General features: G+C 29.5%; 2 protein-coding genes across 2 annotated transcripts; one reads left to right on the forward strand and one right to left on the reverse strand.

Annotated features, from left to right (window-relative positions):
* The first annotated feature begins 418 nt into the window (after positions 1–418).
* On the forward strand, positions 419–2333 carry LOC130446079 (GPI transamidase component PIG-T). Its single transcript, XM_056782134.1, has 3 exons — positions 419–646; positions 702–1038; positions 1093–2333. Exons 1-3 carry the CDS (start codon positions 481–483, stop codon positions 2249–2251), a joined length of 1662 nt encoding a protein of 553 aa, XP_056638112.1. The 5' UTR covers positions 419–480; the 3' UTR covers positions 2252–2333.
* Positions 2334–9672: 7339 nt separating this feature from the next.
* On the reverse strand, positions 9673–18051 carry LOC130446088 (thioester-containing protein 1 allele R1-like). Its single transcript, XM_056782145.1, has 19 exons — positions 17686–18051; positions 16508–16700; positions 16218–16451; positions 15903–16153; positions 15521–15851; positions 15275–15463; positions 14394–14750; positions 14068–14340; positions 13609–13663; positions 13269–13541; positions 12974–13213; positions 12762–12922; positions 12310–12707; positions 12009–12231; positions 11652–11946; positions 11364–11599; positions 11128–11303; positions 10153–10433; positions 9673–10094 (listed from the first exon to the last, which is right to left on the reverse strand). Exons 1-19 carry the CDS (start codon positions 17751–17753, stop codon positions 9874–9876), a joined length of 4455 nt encoding a protein of 1484 aa, XP_056638123.1. The 5' UTR covers positions 17754–18051; the 3' UTR covers positions 9673–9873.
* Positions 18052–18494: the final 443 nt, after the last annotated feature.

The raw sequence follows: 18494 nt of genomic DNA on the forward strand, positions 1-18494 counted from the left end.
CTTCCCTTAAGTTGATTTTTTTATATAAAAAACAAGTGTAATTTATATTAGTCTTTATTAGCTTTCGTTGTATTGATACCTAATTAGTATTTTGAAATTAGTAGTCGAAATAAAACTAATTAAAATTTACGAAATGTCAACAAAATTAATAATTGGAGTTTTGACGCCATCTATTAATAAATCGATTAAGTAACCACTATACAGTTTCGTATTAACTTTTCGGTACACCTGTTAATTTCTGATGCTTTTTCTCTAAAATGTAGAAAATACAAAAAAATAATAATAATTTCCATAGCATTTTTCTTATAGTGTGAAAAATAAAAGTATTATATTTAATTTTTTTTAATTAGTGCCGCCATCTACGAGTCAATAGTTAATTTAATCGTACACGAAACTACGTTTCCTTCCTTATATCTGTCTAGTGACGTAACGTTAGTTAAAGTAATGAATGTTTACTAATGAAAATTGAGGTTAATAAATATGAATCTTTTGATAGAAATAATTTTTATATTTAATTTTAATCTTGTACTTTCTTATGATGGTACAGTAACTGAAGAATTATTAATAAAACCTCTTCCTAGTCAACAAGTTTATAATTATTTCCAATTTTCCACGAAATGGGATATAGATCCCGATACAGAAACATGTAGGTATTTAAATTGAAATATTATCGATTAGAATATATCAATATTTATGTTTAGTTCGTCATAGTCCATTATTTCCACGTCCCATTGGAGAATTAATACAAAGATTTGAAATACAAGAATTACATATATCACTCACATCGGGTTTATGGAGGTACGAAAATTGGGGTTATCCTGTAGAAGACGCCGCTACTGGAGCCGAAGTTTGGGTGTGGTTCAGACCTACTGTTATAGATGTTGATAAAAATTGGAAACTTCTCGCTAATTCCTTATCAGGATTACTTTGCGCTTCTCTAAATTTTATCGATAGCTCTAATACTGTCAGTCCCCAATTTTCGTTTAGGCCAAAAGGTATCGTTGAATCTACTAACCAAATAAATAATTCTTTTATAAGGTAAGTGTAAATAAGTAATTTTTAATCGTGGAAAGTGCAGTTTAGTATTTTTAGATACGCTTCTTTACCTCAAGAGATTGTGTGTACAGAAAATTTAACACCGTGGAAAAAACTGTTACCTTGTGATTCAAAAACGGGTTTGGCGTCGTTGCTAACTTCGGGGTACATACATAATACCAGATATCATTCATTAGGTTTACATTTACGTCCTATTTGCAGAAATAAAAATTGCGAATCCTTATCTTTGGAATTAAAACAAACAGTTTCGCTTGTTTACGACTATCTTATATTAGGAACTAAAAATTGGTCCTTGAGAAAATTGTTTGGTCAGGGAATCAATAAAAAATGTATTCTTGTTAGTAAAAGTGAAATTTACGTGGATACCACAAACCAAAATGTGGAATTAGAACCTAATCCGGATGAAACTATAACTTCTATTCGCGGAGGACAAACAACTGTACTTCAAAAATACCAAATTTCCGATAAATTTTTAAATATATACGCGAAATACCCAAATGATGACGTTGTATCTGTAAATATACCTCCCCCACTTTACGCTCATCGATATTTATCAGGTTTCGGTCAAGAAAGGGGAGGAATAGTGACTAAAATCGTAAATAACCATTGGGGGGAATTAGACGTGGTTTTAATGCAGAATATACCGTGGTTTATACCGATCTACCTCCATACTTTGAAAGTTGTTGCTAACGGTAACGAAATCAAACCGTTAGAATTAACTTACGTACCAGCAAGGCAGAGACAAAGACCTAATTATTTGGAAGTCTTATTGAGACTACCACCTCGTTCATCCACTACCGTCGTCGTAGATTTCGACTACGTTTTTCTTAAATGGCAAGAATACCCCCCTGACGCTAATCTAGGTTTCTATATAGGTTCGGCGATTATTTCCTGTTATCTACCTGTAGCTAGGAATTATACGGGTGTACCTCAAGACGGAACGTTCATTTCGGATAGTTTTAACGCTTCAAGGAGTGGATATTTAGTGCAAGTTCGTACGGAAAATATAGTAATAACATTACCGACGCCGGATTTTAGTATGCCGTACAATGTCATCTGTTTGGCGTGTACTGTAGTCGCTTTGGCTTTCGGTCCAATGCATAACATCACTACGAAGAAACTCGTGTTGAAATCGAAGAAAACCGAATCTTTGGTAGAGAAAGCTAAGAAATTGTTAGCAAAAATTAAAAAATAATGGTAAATATTTGTTTAGCGATAAGACTGATTCGTGGTTATTTGTGGATTATTCAAATAAAACAGTTTTTTTTATGTGTAAAGTGTTTTATTTATTGTGTACAATTTTTTATTTAGAGTATATTTGTTGGTGGAATGAATTGTTGTACCTAAAGGTGTCATTCAATTAGATAACTATCAGAAAAATGTCATAAAGGCGCTATTTTTGTAAACATTGCCAATACTACAGATATTAATTGATAATAACGAAAATGATTAGCAAAAACTTCATTATGATAGTTGGTGGAATGAATTAGTTCGCCTAAAGCTGTTATTTTATTAGATGTTGCCAATACTACAAATATTCCTCAATTATAAGTACATTAAATGGAAAAAAGCCTACCAAAATGTTTTGTTTATCATAAAATTTAGTAATGTAAGAATTAAATAATTTTTTTACTCTTTCATAAATAACGGGGTAAATTAGAGCATTTAAAAATGTTATTCTATTGAATGTTGTCAATTCTACAAATACCTAATTCTCAATATAAAATTGAAATTATAAAATATTTGGTGGAATGAATTAGTGTACCTAAAGTTGTCATTCTATTAGATGTTGCCAAAGTTTCAAAGTGTAAAAATCCAAGATACACGAAATTTTATAATATGTGTAACAAACATTTATTTTATTCCTACTATAATTGTTGGTGGAATGAATTAGTGTACCTAAAGTTGTCATTCTATTAGATGTTGCCAAAGTTTCAAAGTGTAAAAATCTAAGAGATACACGAAATTTTATAATATGTGTAACAAACATTTATTTTATTTCTACAATAATTGTTGGTGGAATGAATTAGTGTACCTAAAGTTGTCATTCTATTAGATGTTGCCAAAGTTTCAAAGTGTAAAAATCTAAGAGATACACGAAATTTTATAATATGTGTAACAAACATTTATTTTATTTCTACTATAATTGTTGGTGGAATGAATTAGTGTACCTAAAGTTGTCATTCTATTAGATGTTGCCAAAGTTTCAAAGTGTAAAAATCTAAGAGATACACGAAATTTTATAATATGTGTAACAAACATTTATTTTATTTCTACTATAATTGTTGGTGGAATGAATTAGTGTACCTAAAGTTGTCATTCTATTAGATGTTGCCAAAGTTTCAAAGTGTAAAAATCTAAGATACACGAAATTTTATAATATGTGTAACAAACATTTATTTTATTCCTACTATAATTGTTGGTGGAATGAATTAGTGTACCTAAAGTTGTCATTCTATTAGATGTTGCCAAAGTTTCAAAGTGTAAAAATCTAAGATACACGAAATTTTATAATATGTGTAACAAACATTTATTTTATTCCTACTATAATTGTTGGTGGAATGAATTAGTTTACCTAAAGTTGTCATTCTATTAGATGTTGCCAAAGTTTCAAAGTGTAAAAATCTAAGAGATACACGAAATTTTATAATATGTGTAACAAACATTTATTTTATTTCTACAATAATTGTTGGTGGAATGAATTAGTGTACCTAAAGTTGTCATTCTATTAGATGTTGCCAAAGTTTCAAAGTGTAAAAATCTAAGATACACGAAATTTTATAATATGTGTAACAAACATTTATTTTATTTCTACAATAATTGTTGGTGGAATGAATTAGTGTACCTAAAGTTGTCATTCTATTAGATGTTGCCAAAGTTTCAAAGTGTAAAAATCTAAGATACACGAAATTTTATAATATGTGTAACAAACATTTATTTTATTTCTACAATAATTGTTGGTGGAATGAATTAGTGTACCTAAAGTTGTCATTCTATTAGATGTTGCCAAAGTTTCAAAGTGTAAAAATCTAAGAGATACACGAAATTTTATAATATGTGTAACAAACATTTATTTTATTCCTACTATAATTGTTGGTGGAATGAATTAGTTTACCTAAAGTTGTCATTCTATTAGATGTTGCCAAAGTTTCAAAGTGTAAAAATCTAAGATACACGAAATTTTATAATATGTGTAACAAACATTTATTTTATTTCTACAATAATTGTTGGTGGAATGAATTAGTGTACCTAAAGTTGTCATTCTATTAGATGTTGCCAAAGTTTCAAAGTGTAAAAATCTAAGAGATACACGAAATTTTATAATATGTGTAACAAACATTTATTTTATTTCTACTATAATTGTTGGTGGAATGAATTAGTGTACCTAAAGTTGTCATTCTATTAGATGTTGCCAAAGTTTCAAAGTGTAAAAATCTAAGATACACGAAATTTTATAATATGTGTAACAAACATTTATTTTATTTCTACAATAATTGTTGGTGGAATGAATTAGTGTACCTAAAGTTGTCATTCTATTAGATGTTGCCAAAGTTTCAAAGTGTAAAAATCTAAGATACACGAAATTTTATAATATGTGTAACAAACATTTATTTTATTTCTACAATAATTGTTGGTGGAATGAATTAGTGTACCTAAAGTTGTCATTCTATTAGATGTTGCCAAAGTTTCAAAGTGTAAAAATCTAAGAGATACACGAAATTTTATAATATGTGTAACAAACATTTATTTTATTTCTACTATAATTGTTGGTGGAATGAATTAGTGTACCTAAAGTTGTCATTCTATTAGATGTTGCCAAAGTTTCAAAGTGTAAAAATCTAAGATACACGAAATTTTATAATATGTGTAACAAACATTTATTTTATTTCTACTATAATTGTTGGTGGAATGAATTAGTGTACCTAAAGTTGTCATTCTATTAGATGTTGCCAAAGTTTCAAAGTGTAAAAATCTAAGATACACGAAATTTTATAATATGTGTAACAAACATTTATTTTATTTCTACAATAATTGTTGGTGGAATGAATTAGTGTACCTAAAGTTGTCATTCTATTAGATGTTGCCAAAGTTTCAAAGTGTAAAAATCTAAGATACACGAAATTTTATAATATGTGTAACAAACATTTATTTTATTTCTACAATAATTGTTGGTGGAATGAATTAGTGTACCTAAAGTTGTCATTCTATTAGATGTTGCCAAAGTTTCAAAGTGTAAAAATCTAAGAGATACACGAAATTTTATAATATGTGTAACAAACATTTATTTTATTTCTACTATAATTGTTGGTGGAATGAATTAGTGTACCTAAAGTTGTCATTCTATTAGATGTTGCCAAAGTTTCAAAGTGTAAAAATCTAAGAGATACACGAAATTTTATAATATGTGTAACAAACATTTATTTTATTTCTACAATAATTGTTGGTGGAATGAATTAGTGTACCTAAAGTTGTCATTCTATTAGATGTTGCCAAAGTTTCAAAGTGTAAAAATCTAAGAGATACACGAAATTTTATAATATGTGTAACAAACATTTATTTTATTTCTACTATAATTGTTGGTGGAATGAATTAGTGTACCTAAAGTTGTCATTCTATTAGATGTTGCCAAAGTTTCAAAGTGTAAAAATCTAAGAGATACACGAAATTTTATAATATGTGTAACAAACATTTATTTTATTTCTACTATAATTGTTGGTGGAATGAATTAGTGTACCTAAAGTTGTCATTCTATTAGATGTTGCCAAAGTTTCAAAGTGTAAAAATCTAAGATACACGAAATTTTATAATATGTGTAACAAACATTTATTTTATTCCTACTATAATTGTTGGTGGAATGAATTAGTGTACCTAAAGTTGTCATTCTATTAGATGTTGCCAAAGTTTCAAAGTGTAAAAATCTAAGATACACGAAATTTTATAATATGTGTAACAAACATTTATTTTATTCCTACTATAATTGTTGGTGGAATGAATTAGTTTACCTAAAGTTGTCATTCTATTAGATGTTGCCAAAGTTTCAAAGTGTAAAAATCTAAGAGATACACGAAATTTTATAATATGTGTAACAAACATTTATTTTATTTCTACAATAATTGTTGGTGGAATGAATTAGTGTACCTAAAGTTGTCATTCTATTAGATGTTGCCAAAGTTTCAAAGTGTAAAAATCTAAGATACACGAAATTTTATAATATGTGTAACAAACATTTATTTTATTTCTACAATAATTGTTGGTGGAATGAATTAGTGTACCTAAAGTTGTCATTCTATTAGATGTTGCCAAAGTTTCAAAGTGTAAAAATCTAAGATACACGAAATTTTATAATATGTGTAACAAACATTTATTTTATTTCTACTATAATTGTTGGTGGAATGAATTAGTGTACCTAAAGTTGTCATTCTATTAGATGTTGCCAAAGTTTCAAAGTGTAAAAATCTAAGAGATACACGAAATTTTATAATATGTGTAACAAACATTTATTTTATTTCTACAATAATTGTTGGTGGAATGAATTAGTGTACCTAAAGTTGTCATTCTATTAGATGTTGCCAAAGTTTCAAAGTGTAAAAATCTAAGAGATACACGAAATTTTATAATATGTGTAACAAACATTTATTTTATTTCTACAATAATTGTTGGTGGAATGAATTAGTGTACCTAAAGTTGTCATTCTATTAGATGTTGCCAAAGTTTCAAAGTGTAAAAATCTAAGAGATACACGAAATTTTATAATATGTGTAACAAACATTTATTTTATTTCTACTATAATTGTTGGTGGAATGAATTAGTGTACCTAAAGTTGTCATTCTATTAGATGTTGCCAAAGTTTCAAAGTGTAAAAATCTAAGAGATACACGAAATTTTATAATATGTGTAACAAACATTTATTTTATTTCTACAATAATTGTTGGTGGAATGAATTAGTGTACCTAAAGTTGTCATTCTATTAGATGTTGCCAAAGTTTCAAAGTGTAAAAATCTAAGAGATACACGAAATTTTATAATATGTGTAACAAACATTTATTTTATTTCTACTATAATTGTTGGTGGAATGAATTAGTGTACCTAAAGTTGTCATTCTATTAGATGTTGCCAAAGTTTCAAAGTGTAAAAATCTAAGATACACGAAATTTTATAATATGTGTAACAAACATTTATTTTATTTCTACTATAATTGTTGGTGGAATGAATTAGTGTACCTAAAGTTGTCATTCTATTAGATGTTGCCAAAGTTTCAAAGTGTAAAAATCTAAGAGATACACGAAATTTTATAATATGTGTAACAAACATTTATTTTATTTCTACAATAATTGTTGGTGGAATGAATTAGTGTACCTAAAGTTGTCATTCTATTAGATGTTGCCAAAGTTTCAAAGTGTAAAAATCTAAGAGATACACGAAATTTTATAATATGTGTAACAAACATTTATTTTATTTCTACTATAATTGTTGGTGGAATGAATTAGTGTACCTAAAGTTGTCATTCTATTAGATGTTGCCAAAGTTTCAAAGTGTAAAAATCTAAGATACACGAAATTTTATAATATGTGTAACAAACATTTATTTTATTTCTACAATAATTGTTGGTGGAATGAATTAGTGTACCTAAAGTTGTCATTCTATTAGATGTTGCCAAAGTTTCAAAGTGTAAAAATCTAAGAGATACACGAAATTTTATAATATGTGTAACAAACATTTATTTTATTTCTACAATAATTGTTGGTGGAATGAATTAGTGTACCTAAAGTTGTCATTCTATTAGATGTTGCCAAAGTTTCAAAGTGTAAAAATCTAAGATACACGAAATTTTATAATATGTGTAACAAACATTTATTTTATTTCTACAATAATTGTTGGTGGAATGAATTAGTGTACCTAAAGTTGTCATTCTATTAGATGTTGCCAAAGTTTCAAAGTGTAAAAATCTAAGATACACGAAATTTTATAATATGTGTAACAAACATTTATTTTATTTCTACAATAATTGTTGGTGGAATGAATTAGTGTACCTAAAGTTGTCATTCTATTAGATGTTGCCAAAGTTTCAAAGTGTAAAAATCTAAGATACACGAAATTTTATAATATGTGTAACAAACATTTATTTTATTTCTACAATAATTGTTGGTGGAATGAATTAGTGTACCTAAAGTTGTCATTCTATTAGATGTTGCCAAAGTTTCAAAGTGTAAAAATCTAAGATACACGAAATTTTATAATATGTGTAACAAACATTTATTTTATTTCTACAATAATTGTTGGTGGAATGAATTAGTGTACCTAAAGTTGTCATTCTATTAGATGTTGCCAAAGTTTCAAAGTGTAAAAATCTAAGAGATACACGAAATTTTATAATATGTGTAACAAACATTTATTTTATTTCTACTATAATTGTTGGTGGAATGAATTAGTGTACCTAAAGTTGTCATTCTATTAGATGTTGCCAAAGTTTCAAAGTGTAAAAATCTAAGAGATACACGAAATTTTATAATATGTGTAACAAACATTTATTTTATTTCTACTATAATTGTTGGTGGAATGAATTAGTGTACCTAAAGTTGTCATTCTATTAGATGTTGCCAAAGTTTCAAAGTGTAAAAATCTAAGAGATACACGAAATTTTATAATATGTGTAACAAACATTTATTTTATTTCTACAATAATTGTTGGTGGAATGAATTAGTGTACCTAAAGTTGTCATTCTATTAGATGTTGCCAAAGTTTCAAAGTGTAAAAATCTAAGAAATACACGAAATTTTATAATATGTGTAACAAACATTTATTTTATTTCTACTATAATTGTTGGTGGAATGAATTAGTGTACCTAAAGTTGTCATTCTATTAGATGTTGCCAAAGTTTCAAAGTGTAAAAATCTAAGAGATACACGAAATTTTATAATATGTGTAACAAACATTTATTTTATTTCTACAATAATTGTTGGTGGAATGAATTAGTGTACCTAAAGTTGTCATTCTATTAGATGTTGCCAAAGTTTCAAAGTGTAAAAATCTAAGAAATACACGAAATTTTATAATATGTGTAACAAACATTTATTTTATTTCTACTATAATTGTTGGTGGAATGAATTAGTGTACCTAAAGTTGTCATTCTATTAGATGTTGCCAAAGTTTCAAAGTGTAAAAATCTAAGAGATACACGAAATTTTATAATATGTGTAACAAACATTTATTTTATTTCTACTATAATTGTTGGTGGAATGAATTAGTGTACCTAAAGTTGTCATTCTATTAGATGTTGCCAAAGTTTCAAAGTGTAAAAATCTAAGAGATACACGAAATTTTATAATATGTGTAACAAACATTTATTTTATTTCTACTATAATTGTTGGTGGAATGAATTAGTGTACCTAAAGTTGTCATTCTATTAGATGTTGCCAAAGTTTCAAAGTGTAAAAATCTAAGATACACGAAATTTTATAATATGTGTAACAAACATTTATTTTATTCCTACTATAATTGTTGGTGGAATGAATTAGTTTACCTAAAGATGCTATTCTATTAGATGTTGCCAATTATATAAATATATATTTCTCAATACGAGAATCATACTGATAGAAATATTTGTAACATCGGCAACATCTAATAGAATAGCATCTTTAGGTACACTAATTCATTCCACCAAGGATTTGTTAAATGAAAAACATTGAAAATTAATTATACAAATCGAAATTTTATTTGAGACTTTGATAAAATCACAGCACGTTAGTTTTAACAAAAGATGGCAAACGATAATTAGTTTTTTTTTTAAATTATTTTTTCAATAACATATTAAACGAATTAGAAATTATTGAGATGAACTAAAATTATGACAACTGGTATTAGTACAGTAGAAATTTGCGCGTTTTTCGCTCCGCCTCCATCATCAGAGCCGATATGCCTCTGTCGACCTTCCCTGGCGTTGGGTTGAGCCGCGCAGATGCTTTCGCAATCATCTTCTTCTTGGCATAAATCGCAAACGTGCGTTACGGGTGGTAAGTAAAACACCCTAGCTCGTCTCGCTAAAAAAATACAATACAAAACTAATAAAACCCGATTAAATTATTGAATTATACTTACAACTGTCGTAATAATCGTATACGACGACCGGTGCTGGTTTTAGATTCGCCATTTTGTGAGTTCTGTAAGCGGATACTGTAGGACAGTACTCGATATTCGTTAGATTATTGAAATATAGCAAAATTTTTGTTTGTTTATTTCTCGTTTCGACTTTTTGAACGTTTTCCGATAATTCCAAACTGGGCAATGCGTCTATATCGGCCGTAAATCCTGACGGTAACGTCACCTCCATTACCGCCATATTGCTTTCTTTACTATTCGTTAAATTCTGATCGACGAATCTACAAAGAAATAATCAGTTACGCCATCTACACTTTTAATAAATAACCGGAGAAGACAATTAATCTTTTATTTTGTAGGAAACTGTAATAATATCTAATTCAATGGGAAATTTAACATGAATTATCTGATAGTTTTTAGATAATGCGATACAATATACGTTGCGGTTTGTAAAGTAACATAAAAAACATCATTTTCTTTGTTATAAGTCGCAACTTGTTCTTTAAAACCAACGAAAATATAATAGAACAAAATAAATGATCGGTTACGCCATCTATACTTTTATCACCTAACGTGAGAAGGTATGATTGTATTATATCGCAGGAAACTGCAAAAATATCTATTTTCAAGTATAGAGATGGGAAGTTTACTACGCATCTCTTGATAATTTCAAAATAACAGTATTTTGAATTATATTTGGAAAATTTAAATTAATATTCGTTTCGATTTTTTACATTTTTTGATATACAAACGATTATTATTTGATCGATTATACGCTGTGAATAATAATAAATAAAACTGTTTTGCTCTAAAATTCATATACGCCATCTATAGTTTTATCTCCTAACCAGAAATTCAACTATTTCATCCTATTTAAGAAAACTGTAGAAATGTTCACTTATATCTATAGAGATGGGAATTTCAACGGGTTAATATTTTAAAATATAGATGGCGTAACTGTATACTTCCGCTTACCCTACACAAATTGACAATTGTAAATGGTAACTATTGGAGCTTTTATCAACTTGCGGATCCAACGTAAACATAGGCCAAGGACCTGTAACGTTCGAATTATACTGATAAGAAACTTGAAACACCGACAATCCCGTTCCTTGTGCGGTGACGTTAACTTCTCTAGTTGATTTTTCGATCTGAAAATATCTATAAATTAATCAGTTTTATTTATTTATTTATTTATTACGTTTATTCACCTCCATAATTTGCTGAATCATCAAATTATTCTTATTGACGCTGAATTTTCCGTTACCTCCTCGTCCGTATTCGAATTCTATTTGCATATTCGTCGGACTCGCTAATCTGGTAACGATTTTATACAAAGCTTGTAATCCCACGACCGTATCGTGCGAAGAAGTGAATCCTCCACGATTATTTTGTTGCCGAAGCAACCATTTCAACACCGGAACGGCATCGTCAAGCAAATTCGCTTCTAAAATCACGAAAAAATAACAATAATACTTAAATTAGTATATAATTAGTACCGATTAAAGTCATTAAAGCGTATGAAGTCGTTTCGATATCGATCGACCTCGGTAACTTCCTCCAAGGATTCTTCTCTTCGTTCGGAGGAACATCCCTCGCCCACCATTTCGTATCGATTTCTGTTCGAGATATCGATTCTAATAAATTGAACGCGCTTTGTTTAGACGCGTGTCCCGTCAATTGTAAAACGTAACCGCAAATAGCGATCGTGTAAACGGTTTCTTCTTCTCCTATATTTCTAGCGATATAATCGAGACCTTTGTTTATTATATTGACAGTTATAGGATCGTTTCGCTGTAAAAAAAAAGAAGAATTTGACATATTCGTGTTATTCATCGATGGATTGTTGGTATTACGTGATTCGATTCGCGTAATGACATTACTACGAATGCTGTCAACGCTAAACTGTTGCCGGTGTTATTTTGTAATTCGGAATGTACGATGTTGCCGGTTTCGTAAAAACTACCGTTGTTAGATTGACGTTCCGTCAACCATTCGATTGTTTTTTCTATAACGGATTCGTCTATGTAAACGAAAGTTTTGATTTGGCTTAAAGCCATCGCTGTATAAGCCGTTAACCTAAAAAAAAAAAAAATCGTCCACTACCGTTTTTCTGTTCTATATTTAAATGAATTTTATCGTAGAAAACTTATTTACCATACACTTCCCGTGGTATCTTTCCATGGAAACGGAGAAAAAGATCCATCTTTCCTTTTGTAAGTGAGTTGTTGTTGGTAATGAATTTCCAAATTTTTTATGGCTTCGTTTTGTATTGCGGGCGTTAATTGACCGGTGATTTTTAAATATTGTAAAATTATCAAATTCGACATCAAATGTACTAAATTTTGTTCACCGCAATCGGTTGGAAGTCTTATAACATCATCTAAATGAATCATCGCCGGTCCTAGGAACGTACCCACCGTCGATACTTCAATCAATTCGGAACCTTCAACTACGTTCTTCGGAATCGAGAAATTAATCGATTTTTTGACATTTCGATTGTTTCTCAAGTCAATCAGAACGGATTTAGTATAGTATTCAGTTTCTCCGCCAGGCTGAAATAAATAACTAGTAAAATACTTGTTTAATTCTGTGGTGGAGGTACTTACAAGAACTAATAATTCTTTTTCAACGACATCTTGATTTTTAGGACTACTCGCTGTCACTCTAATCGGTATTTCCCCTATTTTACTAGCCACTATAAAGAACGATAACGAAGATACCGTATTTTTTTCGACTTTAATACGTTTCCTTCGGTATAATTCGACTTCTAGAAAATAATTTTCTATGAAATGTCATAAAAAAATAATAGAATACTTACTTTTTACGTTATTGTCTTCTAGAGAAGCTACAAAATCGAATTTTTGCGCCGAATTATGTAAAGTAACATCCACTGTTACATCTTCATTAATATTATTTCGAACTACCACCGGTATATTCAGAATTTCACCCTTTTGTACCGAATACGGTAAATCTATAGTTACCACCATGGATTTTATCACTTTTATCTTCTTTTCCGAGGTTGATAATCCCAAACCGTGTAAAGGATCCAAAGAAAAACCTCGAGGAAAATTTAAAATTACTAATTTCCTCCTAAAAGAGGTAAAAAACCGTACCTGTAATAGACCACGTGGTCAAACTGTTGGGTAATTTCCTTCTTAAGAAAGCTTTTCCTTCGTAAGTGGAAAAATTATTAAACAACCAAGTATCCGCAATGTTTTCCGATAGATAAACTTTAGGTTTGTTCCATACCGGTTTCGGTATCCTACTAAAAGCGTAAGGACCTGCTAATGGGGGTCTAGTGACCGAGTGAATCGGTAGTCCTAAACCTCTGTCGGGTTTTACCGTCGAAGGACCGTAAAAAACGGGACGCAAATAAATATCTTCCACTAAAAATGTAAATTGGTATCGGTACAAATGAACTACTATGTTCTATTACCCATAACAAAAACTTACGAGTGGGTTTTGCTCGATTAATGTGACAATTCGTTCCGATATCCGCCCCGGATTCCTTAAAAAATAATTACATTACAAAAAAATATACCAAAAACATTATATTGATTATACTATAGATAAATAAATGACTCCGCCAATCTAACCTGCTGCTTTTTATTAAAAATATACTTTTAAAACACTGTTCGATAGATGGCATCGGTATTTTTTTTTATGTAGTTACCAATAAATTAAATGTAGGCGCGTTTTTAGTGATGCTATTATACAATAGATGTCTCTATTGATCAATACTACAATTTCCCATTCTAGAACTTCATTAACGTTCAATAGATGGCGTCGTTTTGTACAATACAGTTTTCCGTTAACTATTATGTACCCGTCTTTCTATCGAATCCACCGTCCAATAGATGGCATTACTGTTTTTAATGCCACCTCGTAACTTGTATTAATATTTATACTTACAAAAATAGCATTATGTATGTTATTCGAGCCGGGATACCAAATTAATTTATTTTTCGAATTTCTTTTGAAATGAGGATACGGTGTACCGTAACCTGCATCAAATCTTTTCAATTCTTCAGCAATTCCTTCCGAAGATAAATCGTAACCGTTCCTAAGACGTCCTACATTTTCGTCGACTGCCATTAAACCGACGTATGAATTTTGTTGGGCGGTTATGGTGAATTCAACGTCTAAATCGGGTTCGCTTTCTAACGTATTAGGACGGATATCGACCTAAAAAAAATATCAGCTATAAAATCTAATAATCTCGATAATCGTATACTTACGAAATTTTGTAGAGCCCCGTCCACCTCTATATCCAAAGCGTCTCCGATCAATTCCCCGTCTTGTCTAACATAAAATACGATGAGATGACAAACTGGCACCATTGCGTGAGTAGCCATAAAATGAAATTTAAATTGTTTTTTATTTTCCACTTGGAAAGTATGTGTTCTTAATACGTCGCCGCGCCCCATGAGGATATAACTCAATGTTTTCATGGGGTGAGTACTGTTAACGGTTATTTCCACCTCTAGATTCACGATAGGACGTTCCGTTTCGATTGTAGCTTGGAGGAACGCATCGCTGAACGACACCGCTGCAGGGATGGGAGTACTTCTTTCCTTCAAATCGCGATATTCCACCTAACCGAAAAATAATATGTAACTCATTATTATTTTGAAGGTATTAATTAGGCAACCCCCGTATATATTAATATCTTGAAGTTTGAACTCAGTGGATCAGTACCACCAACTTAAAATTAATTCATAAATCAAATATATGTATGAGATAAAGTATGCAACAAACAATATATATTAATAAACGATGTAATACATGAATTAATTAAAAACAAAGAAATTTATCGATACTAAATCATAAATCAGTTTTATTTAAACGAATTTATATTTAAATTTAAATAATTACAAAAATAAATTTAGAATATTTTGTGATAATGTAAAAAGCGTTCGGGCTAATCCGGCCCTATTCGTTTTCTACATTACCGAGCGAACCTGTCAAATGTCATACTATAGAAATTCGTAGTTATGTGAGGTTAGTTTTGTTGTGTGAATATAAATTGATTTGCGAGTGTTTTCATATAAATAGTGTTTTTTTTACAAAGTGTGAGATTGTCTATAATTATTTAAATACAGTGCTATATATTACTCACTTCTAAACGTAATGCTGTAGTATTCGTTACATTTTTCGGGGTAAGATATTCTAGTTTCAAAAATCCATTTTTGTCTAAAGTATATTTATTCTCATTATAAATCTCGTCGATTCTTGAATACCCATGTCGTACTATAACTTCTTGTTCTTTAATTTGAACTGGAGATCCGTCGTGATTAGAAACTTGTACCTTAATAAAATACCCAATTTATTTTTTAACGAATTCTTAGTTTATCTCTATACATACGTAAGCTGTATATTTTAAACCGGGTTTGAAGTAATCGGACGTTTTGATTAGATCCATGTGGTAGTCGTATTTATGAATGTGAACTTCCATGCTGTTATTTTGTCTCCGTCCTGTAAATTGTTCTTCTATAGCCACATCTATTACGACTATTCGTTCATATTCGTCGTTAAGACGCAGATCTTTCTCGATATCGAATTCCACTGTTCCTGTACCGTCTATTTGGAAAACTTTTCTAATTGGATTTTGGAAAATAGGTTGGATAACACCGGAAAATATCGTTGGGTACATTGTTATCGTAGCTTCGCCTTTAACGTTGTCTCCAGAGTAATATCTACAATAAAAAATAACATTATTGACGATAATTAGTTAAAAATATACTTACTTGGTTTTAATTTTTGCTCTTATTATATTTTCTTTGAAAGTTATATGTTTTTTTGACTCAATATTTACAATAAATTTTGGTAATACGTATTCGGCTACTTCTATCGTTTTATTATAAATTTGTCCGTGTATTTCCACTGATATATTCCAATTTCCCAAAACTGGACTTTTACTAATTTTCAATTCATTGGTAAAAACTCCTCTTATAGCTTCCACTCGTTTCCAATCCCTCACGATGTTTCCAGAACCATCCTAAACGAATTTTTAAGAAAATTACCACTTAAATATTTATATGATAAGAGAAATTGTTACTTACTGTCACAAAAATATGTACAAATTCATTTTTTACTTCTGGCGCAGGTTTTAGCTCAGCATTTAATAGAAGGGCTCTAAAAAGTATGATACTACCGGGTTCATAAACTTGCTTATCAGTTTGTATAAGTACATTATAAGATTTTTTAAGGTACTGCAGAGGGTAACCAGTAATAAAATCTATTCCACCAGATCCACGTACTTCTAATTCATAATCGCCATCTTGTATATCAATAACCTAAAATACGTGTTCAATACACATATTTTTCCATTTATATTTTATTAGAATCTTACTTGTAACTCGCATGTATTGGTACTGTATGGTTGTACGACGATTTGATCTTGAATAAAAAGAGGTGTACCGCTATGAGAAGTACCGCGAAGTACCGTCGTTATTGTTGTTGGTTGTGATGTAGCGTCGACGCTAACAGCACAACGATAGGTGCTATTAGGTCTTATAACTCTCGGGCCAACTACATTGTAATATCTTGAAAAAATTAATCAAATTATATCGCAAGAAAATTGTACTAAATATAGATGTAAATTTAACTTACCCCGTATTTAAGAAATATGTACTAAATAACGTAAATTCATTGTGTGATACATTTTAATAATAATTTAAAAAAAAAAAAAACGTGAACATATGTTGTTTATGTTATTTACTGCCACTTTTCCCGCCATATCCAACTGTCTGTCAAAAATAGAGCGGTTTCTTAAAATGTGAGGCTATGTTTATTCTAATTATTTATCTATTATGAAGTTATACTTTTTGTAACTAATTTTTTATTAGTAAAAACAAAAAATCGAAACGATTCGACAACAAAAACATATAAAAACGTCTTAAAACAGGTAAAAATTTTATTATTTATTAGTTAGAGAGGTTTTAGTCTAGAATTAGAATTAATTCGTGTTTATAAGAAAAACTTTCGCTTTATCGAGTTCAATGACCACAGTGAAGTACAATAATTTGATAAAACTCTTAAAACCTTTTTTTGATCATTCACAATTAACTTTTGCCTAATATACACATTTGTTTATTTTTTCTTTCATTATAATCCACAATTTGTATAATAACTGAATCCAATTAAATAAACAAAATTATATATAATTGCTTCTAAAATTAAGTTAAATAAATTTGCTAAACGATATACGGAGTATCCAGTTTATATCATTTCAAGTTTTAAGACGTAAAGGCATTTGATATCGAAAATAAATCGTAGATTTTATAATTTTTGCCATCATAATGATCTTTCTACTACTACAGACTGTTTATTTCCTTAATTTTAGTTTATATGAAATTTTTTCGATCTATATATAACTTCCTATGACGTAACTTAAGTTTTTACTAAGTTTCACACAATTATTTATGCAGTATTGAAAGTGAATCATATATGGGTGGGTCTGGAAAGTTTTTTTTCAATTTTATCAACCCTATTCACAATTTTAACAATGTATTACGAACGTATACTCACCCTATTTGACTAGATACATTGTGGACTAGTAAAATTATCGCACAAAATACTAAAAGCACACCATCCATATTTTTAAATAAAAATAAAGCAGTTTTTCACTATATTTCTGCCAATATTTACAACTTTCACTATATTTTTCTGGGAAATGAATAACTACAGAACATATTTATTGACTACTGTTAGTTTTTTCGAACTTAGAATGTCCATTTGTGATGTGACCTTCTAAAGCTGATTACTCATGATGTCGCCAATATAGTATTGAAATACCTACCAGTCCAGTCGAGGCGAAAGTGTAAACAAGAAGTAGGTATACCCACACGTTGAATTCTCCTACCTCCACATTTTAAATCACATTCAAATACTCATTCTCCACAAGGTTAAATATGTTGAATTTTAATTGATTTAATTTACTTTGTAGTATAATATATATTGTTATATTATCTAGAGATTTTTATCACAACGTGACAACGTTGCGTCTAATAAACTTGTTTATATAACATTTTGTTGTCACCCCTTATCGTACAAACTTGGACTATTCCAATGCGAAGAGTGTCTCGTGACATGTTGTGTAATTTTGAACGCGATGAAAAGTATAAAAATTGGAAAATCGTATAATATTATTTTTTTATAATTCGTTATTGAAATTTATTAAATGCTTGATTCAGTGTTATTTTTAAAATTCAATTTAGTTCAAATTTTATTAAGAATATGGTACGCCTATGGTAAAGCGGATATAGTCGTCCGCCATCTTGGACATCAAACTTTTATTTATGCTCCTCCTTTTATTTTTTATTCAATGGGTTAGAGTA

The sequence above is a fragment of the Diorhabda sublineata genome, chromosome 1 (assembly GCF_026230105.1).
Source record: "Diorhabda sublineata isolate icDioSubl1.1 chromosome 1, icDioSubl1.1, whole genome shotgun sequence".
NCBI lineage: Eukaryota > Metazoa > Arthropoda > Insecta > Coleoptera > Chrysomelidae > Diorhabda > Diorhabda sublineata.

Bases quoted from the DNA above. Each gene is read 5' to 3' on its own strand.
- LOC130446088 (XM_056782145.1), bottom strand. From the start codon at position 17,753: ATGGATGGTGTGCTTTTAGTATTTTGTGCGATAATTTTACTAGTCCAC. The intron at 15,852-15,902 runs GTAAGTATATTT...TTTTTATTGTAG, and splicing joins AGAGCAAAAATTAAAACCAA to ATATTACTCTGGAGACAACG. The intron at 10,434-11,127 runs GTAAGCGGAAGT...ATTTCTTTGTAG, and splicing joins CAATTGTCAATTTGTGTAGG to ATTCGTCGATCAGAATTTAA.
- LOC130446079 (XM_056782134.1), top strand. From the start codon at position 481: ATGAATCTTTTGATAGAAATAATTTTTATATTTAATTTTAATCTTGTA. The intron at 647-701 runs GTAGGTATTTAA...ATTTATGTTTAG, and splicing joins AGATCCCGATACAGAAACAT to TTCGTCATAGTCCATTATTT. The intron at 1,039-1,092 runs GTAAGTGTAAAT...TAGTATTTTTAG, and splicing joins ATAAATAATTCTTTTATAAG to ATACGCTTCTTTACCTCAAG.